The following is an 18,818-nucleotide window of genomic DNA, read 5'->3' as shown; positions in this document are numbered from 1 at the left end:
GAAAGTACAGTGTACAGTGTACACATGTGCAGTTTTGCCTCTGGCACAGAATCCTGTTTAAAACAAAAAATACACTTCTTGTTCTTAAACCTGCAGTGATAAATTTTAAAAAGTGTGCCCACTGGTTGGTGAAATCTTGTAAAAAGGAAGAGTCAAAACAAGGCTTCCAGGAGTTGAGAGCAGAACTAGCAGAAACAAAGCGTGTTATGCAAAATGAGTGCAGAATTATACACATAATTTGGAATATTTTATTTAGACGGTAGAATTTGGGACTGCCAAGAATATTTCTACCTAGTGGGACATCAACATCTTTCCCTATGGGACCAGTACTAGAATCACATAGGAAAACGTTGCCATTTGAGGCTGCAGGCAGAGGCTTGCACATTTCCGTGTTTCTCCACAGATGACTATTCCTGCACATAGTAAACGAGTACTTCTAATTTTCTGTGTGCAAGGAATGTTATCCAATAAGAGAGTATTCAATCTTGCAACATACACCCCATGCATGAAGTGGTACAGTGCTGGAAAAACTATACCACTTCACTTTGGCCATTTTCACACATCTGTAACCTCCAGAAAATCACACAAAACTCATGGCTTAATGGCATCTTCATAGTCTATCATGATCCCATTTAATGGCGCGATTTCTGATGTCTTCACACCATTAAATGGGATCATAACAGGAAATCACGCTATAAAGACACCATCATGCTGTGAGTTTTGTGCGATTTTCCGGAGGGTTTACAGGTGTGTGAAAATGGCCTTTGTCTGAGCTAGACTGCACTGCCACAGACATCTCCTATCCCCTGATCCTTTCTCCCCCATACAGTTCTGGTCCTAGCCAGTGGCGAGATCAGCTGACCCCCAGCCAGCTCCTGGAGCATTTTGTTCGTAACAAAAACATATCCATGCCTGAGATCAGTGAAGATGGCAACAAAGCCACTTTCATGGACTCGACTTTCCTGCTGTCTGACTTTGGTGAGTCCCTCAATATATTGCCACAGAGGGAGGAGGGCAGAAAACTGGAACATATGCCTGTGCTGCATTCTGACAACCACATAGCAGGCAGAGCTGAGTGATGAAAAACAGGGAGATGTATGGAGCTTGTGCATGCTTGAACGAAAGAGATTGACAATGGCAACTAGAGACCCCACTGCAGAATCCAGCCCTTTGAAAAATACCACCTGCTCCTTCCCAGCTGGCAACTCAGAACGAAGAATGTGGAGAGAGCATGGGCAGCTATGGTAATAATAATAATAACATTCAATTTATATACTGCCCTTCAGGACAACTTAATGCCCACTCAGAGCGGTTTACAAAGTGTTGTTATTACCCCACAACAATCACCCTGTGAGGTGGGTGGGGCTGAGAGAGTTCCAGAGAACTGTGACTCGCCAAAGGGTACCCAGCTGGCTTCGTGGAGGAGTGCAGAATCAAACCCGGCTCTCCAGATGAGAGTCCTGCCGCTCTTTACTACTACACCAAACTGGTAACAAGAATTGCTAGCAGCCCTCCTGGGGGCGAGAGTGCCCACCTGTGTCAAAGTGATGTTTATGTCAAACTAAAACCAGCTCCACAGTATGGCTTGCTGGGTCCAGCAGCCAGATGAGAGGGGTGGCAAATTTGAGGCAGCAGAGTATGAGACAGATGAGTCTCATCTGTGGGATAAATCTGGGAAATTCTCTTGTACAAGCGCCCCTAAAATTAGCCCATGCTTACAACAGCTCAGTAGTTTTTTTTTTTTAAAGGCAGGAGAAATGTGCAAAACAAAGCATTATGTGAATTTGCTCAATTTGCATAATTTATACTAGTCACAGAACTCTGCAGAATTCAAGTTGCTTTGTTGTAGAACTATAATTTTTTAAAAGCCAGAATATACATGACGTTGTTTAGGGTGAAACTGCATGTGAAACTGGAGTTCTGTGATTGGCTCTCAAATACAGTACAGAAAGCAATCTGGATAGGGCCACAGCACTAAGTGAAGAGGTTAACTCTTTCACCTTGTGCTCTTTCCTTGTTAGAAAATTCCATGCCTGTGCCCCCAGGAGGCTTTAAGACCAATTGGGGGGCGGGGGTGGGTGGGGGGAGACAGGTGCTTGTATTGTGTCTATCTTTTTTTTTTCCCTATCAGATTTTAAAACAGTCTAGGAGGGCCATTTTCAATTACCAGTACTGAGGACAAATACTTTTAAAAAATTCTCCAGTGTGATGGCCTTGATCTATATCATTGCGATTCCAATGCATGCGCACACACATTACTTTAAGGGACTAATCCAACAGGATGTATAGTTTGGCCCTTAGATTATTCAGCCCTGGGATATCCAAGGCAGGTTTTCTAGTTAATAATATGATTCTGCTGAACTTTCAGAAACCAGAACACCTTCACACAACCACCTGGGCCCCCCAAAAGAGCGCATGGCCCTTCATCTCCTCCACTTATGTGGGCTGGTACCTGAACACATAGAGACGCGCGCCCTCTACAACAGTACCCAGCCTGGCATCGAACAGGTAACCTCATGGCCAGTGGGGGTTGAATAGGTTGGAACTGTTTTTAATTTTTAGTATAGATACAGAGTTAGTATCTTTTGGATGAGAATACAGTGTTGATAATGTTCTTACAAAAATTTTACAGAGTTCCAGGAAAGCAAGACTAAAAGTTGGTAGCATCGTACAAACATGCAGCGAAATGTAGTGATCAAGATACAACAGTGGATGTTTATGATGTAAAATGCCATGTGCCATCTGGTAACATCATAGATGTTTGAGATAAAGAACTTTATTGGTTTGAACACTGTGTTCAAAAGTCCTGGCCAACATTGCAGAAGTCTGCACATTTGTTTCCTTTATGGAATGCTTTTCATGTGTTCTTCTGTGCTGAGAAACCTCTGCTTCTTATTAAGGGTTCTGGAGAGTGTTATTAGGCCCATCGTTAATTCACAGAATGATCAGGCCAAATTTGTTGCATCTCCTGATGTGTGTGTGAAGTGCCCTCAAGTCACAGCCAACATGGCAACCCCTGCTGGGGTTTTCAAGGCAAGAGACAAACAGAGATGGTTTGCTATTGCCTACTTATGCATAGCAATCTTGGTCTTCCATGGTGATCTCCTGTTCAAGCACTAACCAGCATTGAGCCTACTAAGCTTCCAAGATCTGCCAAGATCAAGCCAGCCTGGGCCATCCAGATCAGGGCACATCTTCTGATACCTTGTGTGAAATAGAAGTGGGCATTATAGAGGACAATCCATAGTAGTGGGCCTGCTGTCTTTCAAGGATGCATGGCTGCATGTCTCTGAGCTGCATATAAGGAAGGAAGGAGAAATGGCTCAAGAGGCAGATCTTAGTCATGTCAGGGAGATCAAAGCAAGCCTGGACACGTATACCTTGCAAAGTTCCTCAGAGCCAGTCCCAGCACCTTTGGCACCTTCTGTTATGGCCAGGGAGAGACTGTGAGGCATTTGCTCTATCTGGGTGAGCTCCCAACCTCTCGCCCCTTGGCTATACTTTCTTCAGTTGCCACCATCAACTTCTAAATCTTTGTCCTTCACCAACAGTTTGGAAACTGGTGAGCCTCTGGCCATGCACAGAGTACCAGCAATGGATGAATAGCTAGGAATGTGGGTGAAGAAGACACCTTTTGACACAGCCTTGTTGTTAACCAAAGAAAGATCTTTATTGTAGTAAACTAGAGTATAACATATAGAGCCCAGAATATGAATGGAAGGTTAGATCATGACATGAAGGTTAAGCAGCTAAATATTAAAGGAAAGGAAAAGCTACATTACTCACTTCTAGCTACATTACTTGAGAGTCATTAATGTTACCTCTGCATCCTAAAACAGCTCTTTAGGATGGGTGTGCATTTTTAGGAGTGTCAGGAGATACGGACAAGTTGCTCCCTTATCTCCCCTTACTCCAGTTCCCGGATGAACAACACACACACAAAGGACTGCAGGTCTTTTAAACCTTTCCCCAGAGAGTCCTGAGTTAGAAAAGGCCTCCCTCCAGGTGCGAGGGCATCTTGGCAGCCAGGCATGTCTTTCCCCATCCACCTGGCTTTTATGGTGCTATCAAAGGTTAGGAAAACGTCAATTTCTGGGGATGCGCTGGCGTCTTTATTGTCCCCTCTTCTTGAGAAGTGATGTCTTTCTCAGTGTTTATTAAAGGCCATTTTAACATCTAAAGGCCTATTTGATATCTCTGGATAACAAGACCTTCAGATTTTTCAAAGGCCATTTTCCATGCTCATTTTCTCTCCAATTTCTTGCTGGTGCCTTCAGGATGAAGAGCTGGGAAGGTGATCTCGGCCCTTTAAAGAAATTCCAGGCTAGTTGATATAGCATAACATTCTCAGTGTGGGCTAGCAGCAATGTTCCCTCTAAGCTTTGCAATGTTGTGAGCTAAAAATCTACTTTGTGAGCCGAAACAACAACTTTCATTAAAGTTTTGAGTGCACCTCCTTTAAAAAAAAATTACAATCAAATTGTTTTGATTACAATCAAAAATCAGAGTATACTTCTGTATAAAAATAGATATGTCCATGCTGATTACAAAGGGGTAGTCTGTTGCTACAAAATAAAAAAGACATTCAATGGCACCTTAAAGACTAGCACATTTATTTCGAGATGAGCTTTTGTGAGTCAATGCTTACTTCTTCAGCCTCCTTTTGCACCAAGGCCAAGTTAAATGATACCTTCACCATGGTGGTGGCTGAGGCACTACCTCCTCTCCTCAGCTCTCTGGGGCTGAGGGGATCCTAGCGATTTCAGGCTGCATGGGTCAGGCCAGACCTGATCACTCAGCTCTGCTCTGTTCCCCAGCTAGAGAGCCAGCAGTGGCTGGAGGCGCTCTCTGGCACCACCCTGGGGGCCAAACCAGCCACAGCCAGGAAGGGAGGAGAGAAGTGGGATGAGGCTCCATCCCTGCTCCATCACTATAGGGCCCACCTGCAGATGCTGGCTGACTGGGAGGGTGGGGCCGCCTGAGGGTTAGTATCTGTGAGCTACATCTGAGAAGCTGTGAGCGGAGGAGTCAGAATCTGTGAGCAATTGCTCACGTGCTCACATTAGTGGGAACACTGGCTAGCAGAGAGAGGTCAGCTGGAGATTCATTTTCCATGGTAGCAAAGTTTTAGGAGCACCAGAAATGGACAGGAAAGCCAGCCTTCCCACCAGCAAATCTGTAGTGCTGAGGATTTCTTCATACATTTTTTTTCATCCTCCTTATATCCAGGGTAAAATCCAGATGTGGGTTGACGTCTTCCCAGAAAGCTTAGGTGAACCAGGTCCTGGTTTTGATATCACGCCGAGGAAGCCCAAGTTGTAAGTGAATATGCATATCCTAAACTCTTGAAATTCAGATCACATCACAACTGTACAGGTGACTTTTAGTAGGATTAACTGAGAGGCCATAGCTGAGATGCAAGTTCCAAATGCTCCACCTGGCTAGCACCTCACCAAGCATACTAATAGGGTGCCCTGTTTCACTAACCAGGACGTTGTAATCTCTCTTACCAATGTTTCTTTCCTGTTTGCATTGATTACATTCCTTAGGATCCAACATACTTTCCCCACCCCCATAAAACATCAAGTGAGATATACTTGCATGGGCCCTGTGCAAAGGGTTGCCAGCTCTGGGTTGTGAAATTCCTGGAGATTTAGGAGTGAACCCTGAGGGAGGGGAGGAATCCCAGCAGGGTATAATGCCATAGACTTCATCTCACAAAGCAGCCATTTTCTCCGAAGGAACCGATTTCTGTAGGCGGCTGAAGTTCAGTTGTAATTCAAGGAGATTTACAGGTTCCACTGGGAGTTTGGCAACCCTAAGAAGATTCCTGTGCTACAAAAAGGGCTACATGGATTGCAGGAATAGGAGAAACATGCCCAGATTAGCTCATATATGACATTCTACTTATGGTGCAGGTTATTAATTTGAAAAATGTGTATCTTGCTTTCCTCCCCTCTACCAAGCATTCAAGAAAGCTACAAAAACCTTTATAACAGGCAATCAGAATGCCCATGGACTTGCTTCTCCATAGAACTTATGTGAACTAGTCTTGAGTGCTCCTGGGGAACTCACAGAAAGTTTCTGTGTGCTGGGAAAGTTCTTATGGCTCTAACCTGGTGCTTGGCTTCAGCAGGGAAGGATTTAAACATCCACCCGCACCCAAACTCATCTTCTTTTCTCTCTAGACTTGAACTCCGGGTCATCATCTGGAACACACAAGATGTGGATCTGGAGGACACTAATATTTTTGGAGAAAGGATGAGCGACATTTATGTTAAAGGGTACCAAACCAATGGCTGATGGGTGAACCTGTTGCTCTGGGGGATTGACAGTGCAGTCCTAAGTAGATGCAGAGGAGCTAGCCGTGTTAGTCTGTAGTAGCAAAATCGAAAAGAGTCCAGTAGCACCTTTAAGACTAACCAACTTTATTGTAGCATAAGCTTTCAAGAATCACAGTGCATCTGACGAAGAGAACTGTGATTCTCGAAAGCTTATGCTACAATAAAGTTGGTTAGTCTTAAAGGTGCTACTGGACTCTTTTTGATTGTCCTAAGTAGAGTTACACTCTTGATTTCAGAGCAAGTCAGAAGAGCCCCCACTCTCCTGGCTTTTTGTAAACGATGCAAAACCAAACTATTCAAAAAGGCTTTTTACTCTAATGGGAGGGCTGTATTGTAGGGATGGGGTCTCAGATGCTTCACTAATGAGTTAGGGACCATAGACTTCATCATTATATTGCCTTACGTATTATCTGCTGCTTTAAATATGTACTCCTATGTACCACCAGTGCTCCATATTGTCTAATGTTAGTCCTAGAATTGATTATGTATTGGATTCTTGCTAATACTACGTCTTTTAAACTTGTACCTATTTACCCTATGGTATTGTTTATGAAATGTCCTTGATACTGATTGTACTAATCTCATACTGTGTAATCTGCCTTGAGTCTCAGGGAGAAAGGCGGACTATAAATGACATAAATAAAATAAAATAAATAAAAGTTGAAATACTGCTTAGGATTGCATTGAATGTCAAGTTGCCAAATGATTGCCCTTCCTTCTGCCAGTAGATCCGCTACCTCTTTCATATAGATTTCTTTTTAGGTTGTAATTCAGTGCTCCATTTGGATAAAGCAAAAATTCATTTAAAAATTGTTGCCTTTCTCAGAGGTATCAAAAGCATTAATACAGACAGAGGAGACCTGCAGCTAAAGATCCGGCTGGCTACTATGAACCAACATGTGAACAGCCTTTTCCGTGTGTCCACCTTCTGACAATGTTCCCCTTTTCTCTGAAAGGAGGCCACTGTTACCATAAATCAGATAGAGCCGATAACAGTTTCCTCTGTCTCCTTTGTCTGTCTTTCCAAATTTCATTTAGAATGATGTAAACAATGTTGCCCACAGTTTCATTGGGAAGGAAATCATTCCTTCAGTCATTTTGATTACTAGATCAAAGGATTTGGATAATAATGAGAAGCATAAAATCCTATTCATGTAGAATCAGGCTGGGATGATAGATAGCTTAATCAAGGCTTTGGGTCAGTCTAGACAAGATGCTGGAAGATTGGCAGGACAATCCTAAGCAGAGTTCTAAATCCATTGAGGCCAATGGGTTTAGAAGGTGCAACTCTGCTTGGAATTTAGAGTGGCAAACTATGGGTTGGGGAAATCCTGGAAATTTGGGGGTGGAGCCTGGGGAGGATGGGGTTTGGGCAGGGGAGGGGCCTCACCCTCCAAAGCAGCCATTTTCTCCAGAGGAACTGATCTCTGAAGACCAGTTGCAATTCTGTGACATCTCCAGGACCCACCTGGAGGTTGGCAGCCCTGTTAGGAACACACATTTTTATTGTTAAATAGAAGCTGCAGGGGGGGGGGAGAGAATTTGGACTGCAGCACAGAAGGGAGGAGTTACCTGACCCGCCCTCCTCCCATGCTGGTTTCCCAACTACAAACCATTCTTTCCACCAAGCTGCTATGTGCTCCATTGGAGGAAGCATATAGGTTGACTGTATGCTGTCTGAGAGTCTCTCTACATGAGACATCTGACACGTGAAGAATATGTCAGAAGATGCAATGGTAGTCGGGAAGGGTAGTTTAAAAAGAGCCAGCGGCAGAGTAAAGGCTTAGCTATACACTGGAGCTGTGTGAAGGGGCTGTGAAATCCCAAAAGAGAAACTTCAGCCCATTATAACCTCTCCAGGTCCAAGCCCAGCTCTGGAAGGCAGCTCCAGCCCATTTCCATTCCTCATTACCCTCTGGTTGTGATCCCACATAGTTTTAGACTGGAGATGTGAAATTGACAGAGCCTTCAGGAGGTGAAGATGAAATTAACAAACCCTCTGAGGAGTGATCTCTACAAGCTCTATCTTATTAAACTATGCTTCCCAGCTAACATTGCATCTCCCTACACTTGATGAACATGAGCTCAGGTGTCTCATGCAAAGGAACTCTGAATGTTTCTCCAACAGGGCTCTTGGAAGCCTTTGAAGTCAGAGAATCCAAAGAGTTTAACTCCCTCCCCATGCAGCCCTGATCAGAACCACCATTTCCTTTCAGCTTTTATTTAACTATAACCATGATTTGTTCATGATCTCTTCCAAAATATTATTTGGTCTGACCCTCATCTAGGTTGGGCCAGAAGAGGGATCTGAGACTCAAGAGCTCCACAGTGATAAAGGTTCAAGGAAATTGTATTGCTGTATGACCAGGGAGTACATAATTGCTACTAACCAGCTTGAATTGGGGATTCACACTTTGAAAAGCATTACTATCCATCATTACCACAAACAGATCCAGAGGAGTTAGCCGTGTTAGTCTGTAGTAGCAAAATCAAAAAGAGTCCAGTAGCACCTTTAAGACTAACCAATTTTATTGTAGCATAAGCTTTCGAGAATCAAGTTCTCTTCATCAGATGCATGATCCGATGAAGAGAACTTGATTCTCGAAAGCTTATACTACAATAAAATTGGTTAGTCTTAAAGGTGCTACTGGACTCTTTTTGATTTTGCTACCACAAACAGAGTTTACTATAAACAAAGTAAAAAATATAGATGAACATGACCTAATTTTAGGTGTGGCATACCTTCTTAAAAGTTTCCAGATACTTTTATCATGTAATTCTCTGCAATTTCTCACTACAGGAGCAAAGTGTGTCCCTTTCTCACCCACAGTGCCCATTTCAGCAAGCCTGGCAGATTAGACTGTTTCCATCTCCTTGCCTTTCCCCGTTTGTGGAGCTGGGAGAGGGAGGGAGGCACATGAAAAGACAGCTTCCTCCAACAACTGACACCCCAAAGCTCCACAAAGAGCTTTGGCCTGGGAACACCTAAAAAGAACAGTTTTCAGGCTATTTCCATCTAGCTTTGCTTAGAGATGGTTTCATCTTCCTCCAGCCCTAAGCTCACTGAACATTTCCAGCCAGCCCTGCCCAAACAGGCCAAGCATGAACATGAAACTTTTTCCTGGTGACTTTTTGTAATACTGATGCACCCCTATTCCTTCTGGAATAGGGACGTGCCCGTCTATTGAAAAAGGAGTAGGATGGTTTTAAGACCACCAGAAAAAATCAGGATGGCACCCCACCCCACTTGGAGCATATAACTGCTCATCATCCAATATGCTGGGAAAGTCCCTGACAGATAGAGACAAGGGCTAGATTATACACCCGCCTGGGACACTGATGGTTCCCATGTGCTTGCAACTCCTACCTTCACCTTGCACAAGAGCTATGAAAGAAAAGGGAACTCTCTCCCAAAGATGGCAGCAGGGTTGCAAAAGACACCATTCATACCTGATGTGCCCAACTGCATCCCACAATCTGGGATGAGGAAGTGTTCCACTGGGTGAATCCCACATCCTCATCTATGCTTCAGGTGGCTGGATGGCTTGGAAGAGGACAAGCAAAAGACAGATGTCCATTATAGATCTCTGGCAGGAGAAGGCAACTTCAACTGGAGGTTTGTGTTTACCATGGAGTATCTACCCATGGAGCAGGTCTGCGTCCTCACCAAGAAGGTGAGTAAAAACAGACCTTAAGTGTTTTATATGATTTATGAAAGGCTCTGCCCTTCCCGTAAGGCCAGTTCTGTGTTGACTTTCTCAGAGCTAAGAGAAACCACACTGCATTGCCCAAATCCAAACCTAGCCAAGGAGATCCCTGTGTATGTCTCCATCTGACTCACCAATTCCATGTACATCCAAAGGTGCATCAGAGTATGAACGTTGCATTGCTTTCAGTGGGCTATTCATTCTAAGGCAATTATACATTCTACTCATGTGCAAATACCTCCTTGAAACACAACTAGAACTCCATCTCAGTGCATAGTCCATAGGACTTATGCAGTCATGTAAACTGAAAAGACTTGTAAACCCAGTGGGTCTTGTAGCCCTGCTCCCTTCAACCACAACCATTTAGCACTTCCTCTCCCTTTAAAAAAACCGACAAGCAATATTACATAATAAAGGGACTTCTGGTCATGTCTAGAATGCCCTCAAGTGAGCCAGCACAGCCTGGCCCCACAGAATTCAGGGCAGGGCTTTCTTCCACGCAGGTCTGAGTTCTTGCAGTCCCTCTCTCATTTTCTAGAATTCTGACTCTGAAAAGCTTATACCTTGAAAATCTTGTTTGTCCGTATGGTGCCACTGGACTCAAGTCCTGCTGTTCGCTCATTTTAAAAATCCCTTCTGAACATCATGGGAGCACAGTCTAAAAGATTTCATGGCACTTTTAAAGGATGTAAGAGTGTTTCTCTGCCACTGCTAAACTTGGTGCCAGAACATTGTCCCTGTCCCTTCCAGCACATTTTCAGCACTGACCCAGCAAAGTCAGCAAGAATCCTCTACCTGCCTGGTGCAGAACAGGAATTGCCTTTGGCCTGCCTTGAACTTCCACCCTGTCTCAGCCGCTGATACTGTTTCAGTTTGCATTCTGGTTTGGGTTTTGATAGATTGCTTATGGCATTTTTGTTCTCTTCTCTCACAGTCATTACTTGATCATTCCGTGTTAGATCTGCAACTGCCCCACCCTCAGGTCCAAGCTAAATCATACAAGTCTCCACAATGAGTGTTTATTTATTTATTCATTTACTTCATTGATACCCCACTTTTCTCTCAAGTGGAGACCCAAAGTGGCTTACATCGTTCTCTTCTCCATTTTATCCTTGCAACAACCCTGTTGGGGAGGTTAGGCTACATGTGAATGACTGACCCAAGGTCACCCAGCAAACTTCCACAGCAGAGTAGGGATTTGCACATGGATCTCCCAGATTTTAGTCTGATACTCTAACCATTACACCCAAGTCCACACCCCTGATCATTTTGATTGCCATGTGCTTTTCATCTTATTTTCTCAGCAGCTCAGATAAAGCATTTTGCACAGGTGTAAATGTCAAAGAGACGGATGGAATATCTGTCCCTCCTCATGCCTCCCTAGCCATTCTGAAAAGGTGTTTGGTTGGAGGGGTGCTGCCATCTAGTGATAGAAGGGGGCAAACAGCAGCACTTTTATCTCTGAAATGTTCCTGTCACATAAAGGGCCTTGGGGCCAAAAGAGACATGGTGCTGGAGACCTGATCCTCTGACGTCTTTTTCTTTAGATCAATAGCAGCAATGTGGTGGTGGTGGTGCTATGTGCCCATGCGCTACTAGGAGAGAAGGCCTTTCTCTGTATGTTCCCTAGCACTAGTTCCCCTATCAAATTACACTACATTTCTGCTTTGAAATAACATTCCTTTGAGCAGCAGAAAATTCCAGGAGCAGGTCTGACAAGAGTCTTCTTCTAAGGAGTGAACACTGGACATTTATGGCATTTTTGTAATATTTGTTGTAAATGTACAAGTAGTATGCAATGGAGGCAAAGGAGTCTCTTACAGAACAGCTGATCCACAACCCCAAAGAGACATGGACTTCCATCAATTCACACTGCGCTGGTAGCTTTTCTTTTCCCCATCTCAAGCCAGCTCAGGGCATTTTTTCAGGGGGAACGTGGGGGAACGGAGTTCCGGAACCTCTTTAGATTGCCCTCTGCACCGCTGGAGCAGCACGGAGGGCAATCTAAACCCCACTCTGTCTGGAGAGCAGGGGGCGGAGCCACCAGCCATGTGACCATTTTCTCCCAGGGCAACCCACTGAGTTCCACCACCTCTTTTTCCAGAAAAAAAGCCCTCAAGCCAGCTGTAGCTTGCTTTGCAAAACACACACCTGCCTGCCCTGTCCCCTCAGCCAGGAGTGGTTTCCTCCTCTAATTACTAGCAATTTTCTGTAGTGAAGGGGTTGGATTGGTTGGGCCTGAAATGCGTATTGTTTGCTCTGTTATTTTTCAACAGTGTTTTTCCTTCCAACTTTGCAGCAACATTTCTGGAGTCTGGATGAAACCATGCAGAAAGTGCCCCCCAAGCTCATCATCCAAATTTGGGACAATGACAAGTTCTCTGCAGATGATTTTCTAGGTACGGAAAACATTTTGGTCTCAAGATAGGAAGCAGCATCTGGCGCTGACTCCTTCCCACAAAGCTTTTCCTTATCCTAATAGAAAATAATTTCCACTTTGCAAGCTTTGCTTCAGTCCATCTCCACATTTTGGGGTGGACACAAATGGCAGAATGTTTCTAGGAATATTTCCAAAGGACTATTTCAGTTTCCCTTTGGAAAATTCCTATGGCCATTTAACTGTAACATACCACACACCCCACATCCAAGACAAAAGGCGTGTGAAGAACTGACCACCTCATGAATTTTAGCCAGTGGCTTTCAAACTGCCTCCAGGATTCTGGGGACTGCTGAGCCGTGAGCCCTCAAACCTAGTCCAGGTGAGGGGTGTGCAGACAAGGATTTTGATATACTTTTACCTTCTGGAGCACAGCTGGCACTGCCAGGGCAGTGGTGAGCCCTTTACCAGCCTCAGGGCCCTGGTGAGTGCCCCATCTCATCATCTTTAGGAGCCAGCCCTACTTTGGATGTTCAGGTAACTGTTTCCAAACTGATTCGTTTGCCAAGGAAGCCCTGCATGTCACACAGGATTGGGGACATAATCTAGGGCTTGTTCTCAATTCAGCCAGGGTGCCAACCAGAAAAGGGGGGGCGAGGTTCTAACACAGGAAACAAAAAAAGGAAGAAAGCCTCAAAAAGTACCCCCAAAACAGATGTTCAGGGCTTCCCAACTTATGCTGAAATTAGTCTCTTTATGAAGGGAAATGATATACATCTTAAAGAATTTCAACAGCTCTTTTAATAATAAAATTTGATTTATATAAAACCCTTTAGGACAACTTACCACCCACTGAGAGTGGTTTACAAAATATGTTATCCCCACAACAGTCACCCTGTGAGGTAGGCGGGGCTGAGAGAGATCTGAATTAGCTGTGACTGACCCAAGGTCACTCAGATGGCTTCAAGTGGAGGAGTGGAGAATCAAACCTGGTCCTGCCACTCTTAACCACTACACCAAACTGGCTCTTAAAATAAGTAGGTTGATTAAAGGAGTATCTTTTATATTTACTCCCATTTTACAACTGACTGCTTTTTTGTGCAGGTATGTACCCCTGGTAATCTCACATTAAGCACTTATTTGAGGATAGCTTGGGAGGTCTTTTTTGTCCCTCTCCGGTAGCAGCGAGGCCTCTGAGATTCACTGCCAATCCTTGTGAACGGAACATATGCCATTGAGCACATGGGATTCCTTTGCTGATTCAGATTGCCAGGGAGAGGCATACAGGCCTACTCAGTACTTCACATACCCTGAATATATGCTCCAGAACATGTTCCTCAGTTCTCTGTAACATGCTGGGGTTCTGAGGCAGAGCAGGCATTGATACAGGAATCGAACACTGAACACAAATACAAAAGTCCTTGCCTACAGCTGGAAGACCACAGTCCAAATTCCCTGTCTTTCACCACACGTCACTTTCTTGCCTGCAGGAGTTCTGGAGCTCAACCTGACCAGCATTCCACGGCCTGCCAAACGGCCTCGTGACTGCACTGTGAAAATGCTGACGGAGGGCAGCCGAGACTCCTTTTCTCCATTTTCCCGCAAGAAGCCCAAGCGGATCTCTTTATTTGCACAAAAAAACTTGAGGGGCTGGTGGCCATGCATTGTGTTTGAGGATGACAAGCGGAGGGTCTCGGTAAGGAGAGTTGTGCTCAAGCCTTGGGGGCCTGGCTGGCCTGATGTACATTTTTACAATATAACAACATTCCATTTATATACGGCCCCTCAGGACAACTTAACGCCCACTCAGAGCGATTTACAAAGTATGTTGTTGTTATCCTCACAACAATCACCCTGTGAGGTGGGTGGGGCTGAGAGACCTCTGGAGACCTGTGACTGACCCAAGGTCATCCTTGGGTTTCAAGCAGAGGAGTGGGGAATCAAATTCGGTTCTCCAGATTTGTCTTGCTGTTCTTAACCACTACCCAAAACTGGCTTTTTAGCTTGAGAACAGAATGCAAATGATGATAGGAGAATGTGGACCTGGGAGGGGGAGCCACCTCCAAGCCACCCAGACTGTTCCTTCCTTGTTCCATCTTCCCCAGCTTTTCTGCATACACACTACGTGGCCATCATTCTAAACCCACAATGCAAATAGTGATGTCATAAGAACAACAGGGGGGTAGGGGGAGAGGCAATGCAACAGCAATGCAACCCCCTCAGCCTGCTTGGTGCTGAGCTTGCCCTGGGGAGCCCTTCCTGCCTCCATTGTGGGTTTGCTTCTCTGGCTTTCTAGGGAAAGGTTGAAATGACACTGGAGCTGTTGACAGAGAAAGAGGCTGAAGAGCGGCCAGCTGGGAAAGGAAGGGAGGAGCCAAATATGAACCCGGTTCTGAAGCCACCAGAGTAAGAACACCGCATACAGGTGCCCTCTTGTGTGGAAACCCTGGTGGAGGTGGGGGCAGATGCATGAATGCTTGCCAGCAGGGAGTATCTTGTGCATCCTGGAGCTTTTTAAAAAAGCCACGTCCACCCCAGCAGGCTGCCATGTGGCAGGGGAAGGGGATGGGTGAGGTCAGCAGTCCTAGCATATACCTGACAATATTGTCATGTCTATTGTCCTCTCTCTGGCCAGGAGGCCGGAGACATCCTTCCTATGGTTCACAGCCCCACTGAAGAGCATCAAGTTCATTGTCTGGCAAAAGAGCAAGTGGAAGATCTTCATGTTCTTCTGCTTCTTGCTGCTGGCCCTGCTGATTGCATCCTTCATCTACTCAGCCCCGGTGAGTCCTCTGTTGAGAGGATGAGGAATTAGGCCCCCAAAGGAGGCTGGGACTCTTCCGTATCATAATTAGTCATTCCAGAGAGAGAGAGAGAGAGAGCGACCTGGAGCTCTGCCTGCTCTCTGCCCCCCACCCTAATGTTCTGCCTGACCATTTTCCTTCCTCTTCTCAGGGCTACTTGGCCATGAAGCTAATAAATCCAATGAAAGGTTCCATCAAGATGCACACTCCCCCTACGAAAGAAAACTCACCTCGAGCAGAATGAACCTTGGTAGCTACTGATGCTGTTGCAACTCCGTTCTCCAGCTGCCACCATGTACTTGTGGGCTGTGCCTGATGTCGAGTCTTCCCTTGACTCCCACCTTGCTTCCATAGGGACTTCAGGAACAGAGCCCAGCGGCTTCTGAATCACCACTAGGCAAGAGGCCTCCCAAGTCTCTGTTACAAGGTGAACCCCACTGCAAAGTTCCTAAATAAACTGTTCCTGTCCTCCAATTAAAATAAAATATAACCAAAGAAGCAGAAGTTGGCCTGCCATTGTCCGGTGGATATTTGCTCAGAGGTAGTAAGGCCAATAGAGCTTACTTCCAGATAGTGTGACTAGGACTGCAACCTGAGTTGATTTGTTGGCTTATTATTTTTAGCCTGCCCATCCACCAAGGAGCTCAGGGTGGTTTGCATGACCTTCCACCCATCCACTGTTATCTTTAGAACAAGCCTATGAAGTGGGTTAGGCTAAGAGTGTGTGTGAGGGGCCTTAGGTCAGCCAGTAACCTTAGGCCTGTGCATGGCAGAGTAGATACCTGAAATCCTTTTATCTCATTTAGGATACATTAGGCAGCAATTTTTAAAGAAATGTTTAGGATTTTTTTAAAAAAAATTAATCCAAGTCCTTAACAAAACAGCAAGAAGCCTCCTAGAGGAGACATCCCTCTCCCCCCACCCCCCACTTCTAGCACAGCATATGCCAGCATCTCATAAAAACAAAAAGAGTACTTTGTGAGTTGCAACTGCTGTATTTATGTATGTGCAAACTTAATAATTAAGGGTTTTTTCCCAGTTTGGCAACAGCTGAGTCCTGATTAACACAACTAAAAAGCAACCATGAATGTTATGCCACCGTTTGAACACAAGGGACTATTAGGCAGTGGATTCCTCTTGGGGAGCTTGCTTTTTTGAAGCAATACTCTTCAACAGTACCTACTCCTCCATGCTACTATAACAGGAGCCAAGGTGGTAGCGGTGAAGCCTGCCTTGTGCAAGCATGCGTACACATTCTGGGCCGCTGTGGGAAATACCCTCTCCCCCCCAGCCCAGTATATCAAAGTCGTGTACAATTTTGCTTGCCCTGTACTAGAATGCTGGCCTGAGAGTAGGAGGTAAATATAATGCCCAGGGTTTTGGCTGTCTTAAGAAGGTCCCATTTCTAGTCTGTTTCTAGTGAACCAATTTTAGGATTTGTGTGTGCTAAATTCCCGCTTTCTAAAATCTCTTGCAAATACAGCCATCTTGCATCTCCCTTAAAATGAAAAATTCAGTGTCTTGTTTCCACACTTTTCCTAGTAACTGGGGTGCTCTGGCTCTATGTGCATCAAATGTCAGGCCACAGTAAGAGCTTATCAAGAAGTACCCCATCAATTTCACTATTTTCTGAAGGTTAATTATTGTAAGCTGCCTCATTTATAATGAAAAGTGAGATATAAAAGCTGGAAACACACACCTCCCCACATCAGTGATCAGGGACCACACTAAGTAGGAATGCCACACATCTTACAGCGGGCAGGTTTGGCAGGCATAGGATCTCCCTGCCTCCCTGGGGTCACCCAAGACAGTTGCTAGGGGCTGTGCACTTGGTGTAGCTGCTGCAGTCGTCCAACTCCACCTTGTAAGCTGCCCTTGCATCTACTGTGTAAATTTGTTAATTGCAGCCAGCTGGCAAGCAGCAAGGGCAGGGTCTAAGTGCCCCATCAGGTAACAGTGCAGATGGGGGAGGTCCTAATCACCCAGCCTTGTATCATGTGCTGCTGCAAGAGTCCCCTACAACTAAGGCCAGGCCCTTCTCTGGTAGCAAAGTAGGTCTCAAGGGGTCAGCTCCCTGCTCACAACCAGCTATTAATAAAATTAGACCCATTCACCCAGACTAAATAAAACCAGCCAGTGAGAAGGCAGGAAAGAGACTTCCGCATTTGTGTGGGTTTATTTCAAGACACAAAATTACATGTACAGAAGTGGGGGGGGGGGGGGTCATGCAGAAGCACAGACAAGGCTTTGAAGTGTATCGGGGGGGGGAAACAGATCTTCAAAAAGGACGATGGTGCTGGGTGGCAATATTGCTTTGCCGATCATGTAGCAAAACACTAATGGCGCCAAAAAGAGCCAGAACCATCCGACTGAAGCAACAAACCCAGAAGCCCTAAAGCTGCTTATGATGGAATACGGCAATTGGATATGGCCACTTCTGCAACCTTTAGGACAGGACAATCCTGCAGATTTTAGCTACTGGAGCCATCCCCCTGAGACTTCAGAACCAAGCCACCTCCCAGCAACCGAGGAGATGGTGCAGGCCAAAGCAATGGCTGGCATCATTAGGGACAGCCTTAATGAGCAATTCAAATGCTAAGATAAACAAGTAAGTACATGCCGTCACTTGCAACCTGAGTATAGGCAAGGCTGCCTTCCATTGGCCCAATAACTGGGCCAATCTAACGCAATACCATCTGCTTTGGACTGGCAGCTCTTCACCAAATCCTCAGGCAGAAGTCCTTCCCAGTCTTGCTACCTGGAGAGACTAGAGATTGGCTCTGGAGCCTTCTGCATGCAAAGCCTGTGCTGTTCCACTGAACTAGCCCAGGACTGCAGGAGCCCCAGAGTCACCCACTGCCGAGCCACTTGCAGAAGCATACGACTTTCCTGTTCACCCTTCTGCTGGAAACAGGTCCCCCTAGAGAACCCGAGGCAGTTGCTACTGTGAGCCAAAGAGAAAGAATGCGAGCCAACAGGAGGCAGGAAAATAGGCTACCCAACCAGCACCACGTCAAGAGCACAACCGAGGCCTCCAGGATCTGGCCACAGCTCTTTGTTTCATGCTGCAGGGAGGCATGGAGGGGTCTACTTGCCAAGACAAGCTGTATGTATCATGGCAGGCTATCTTACTACAGAGAACCAACTACCAGGCCCATATAGAGCACAGTTGCCTCCATTAACCACAATGAAATGCTGGGGGGGATTGTATGTGTGACCCTATATAAAAGTGTAACATACTTGAAAAGCAGCTTGTGATTCAAATGGCAGCAACATTTATGAGTGCCCAAGAAAAAAGGTGGGGGGGGGCACAGCTCTTGCTGGTAATAAAGGCCAAATGTCCCTCAAGGCCAGCATCTTTTTCCCTCGCAAAAGCCATGCAGGTGCTTCCCTGGGAAGCTAACAAGCACTGCAGGTACGCAGTAGTGCTCCCCTGCTGCCTCTCTCCAGGAGTTGATATTTTTGAGGTACACTCCCGTCCAGATACAAGGGCAGTTTTCTGGCACACTGCAAAATTTCTGGGCCTTTCCCCACTTCCTGATGTGTGAGCTGGACCGGCAGTGAGTCACAGGGACCTTCTCTGAGC

The 18,818-nt window shown here is 45.5% G+C and overlaps 1 protein-coding gene across 1 annotated transcript in view; it reads left to right on the top strand.

Annotated features, from left to right (window-relative positions):
- FER1L5 (fer-1 like family member 5) overlaps positions 1–15,646 on the top strand; it is a 76,432-nt gene extending 60,786 nt beyond the window's left edge. The window contains exons 39-48 of the mRNA XM_054997242.1: positions 830–978; positions 2,369–2,508; positions 5,230–5,318; positions 6,189–6,284; positions 9,877–10,018; positions 12,351–12,450; positions 13,919–14,124; positions 14,725–14,834; positions 15,064–15,211; positions 15,384–15,646. Coding sequence (XP_054853217.1) covers positions 830–978; positions 2,369–2,508; positions 5,230–5,318; positions 6,189–6,284; positions 9,877–10,018; positions 12,351–12,450; positions 13,919–14,124; positions 14,725–14,834; positions 15,064–15,211; positions 15,384–15,476 — 1,273 coding nt within the window. The 3' untranslated portion in view covers positions 15,477–15,646. The remainder of the gene's footprint in view (positions 1–829; positions 979–2,368; positions 2,509–5,229; positions 5,319–6,188; positions 6,285–9,876; positions 10,019–12,350; positions 12,451–13,918; positions 14,125–14,724; positions 14,835–15,063; positions 15,212–15,383) is intronic.
- The last annotated feature ends 3,172 nt before the right edge of the window (positions 15,647–18,818 follow it).

The sequence above is a fragment of the Eublepharis macularius genome, chromosome 14 (assembly GCF_028583425.1).
Source record: "Eublepharis macularius isolate TG4126 chromosome 14, MPM_Emac_v1.0, whole genome shotgun sequence".
Lineage (NCBI taxonomy): Eukaryota > Metazoa > Chordata > Lepidosauria > Squamata > Eublepharidae > Eublepharis > Eublepharis macularius.
Note: the sequence above shows the minus strand (reverse complement) of the source record. Positions and strands in the feature narration are given on the sequence as shown.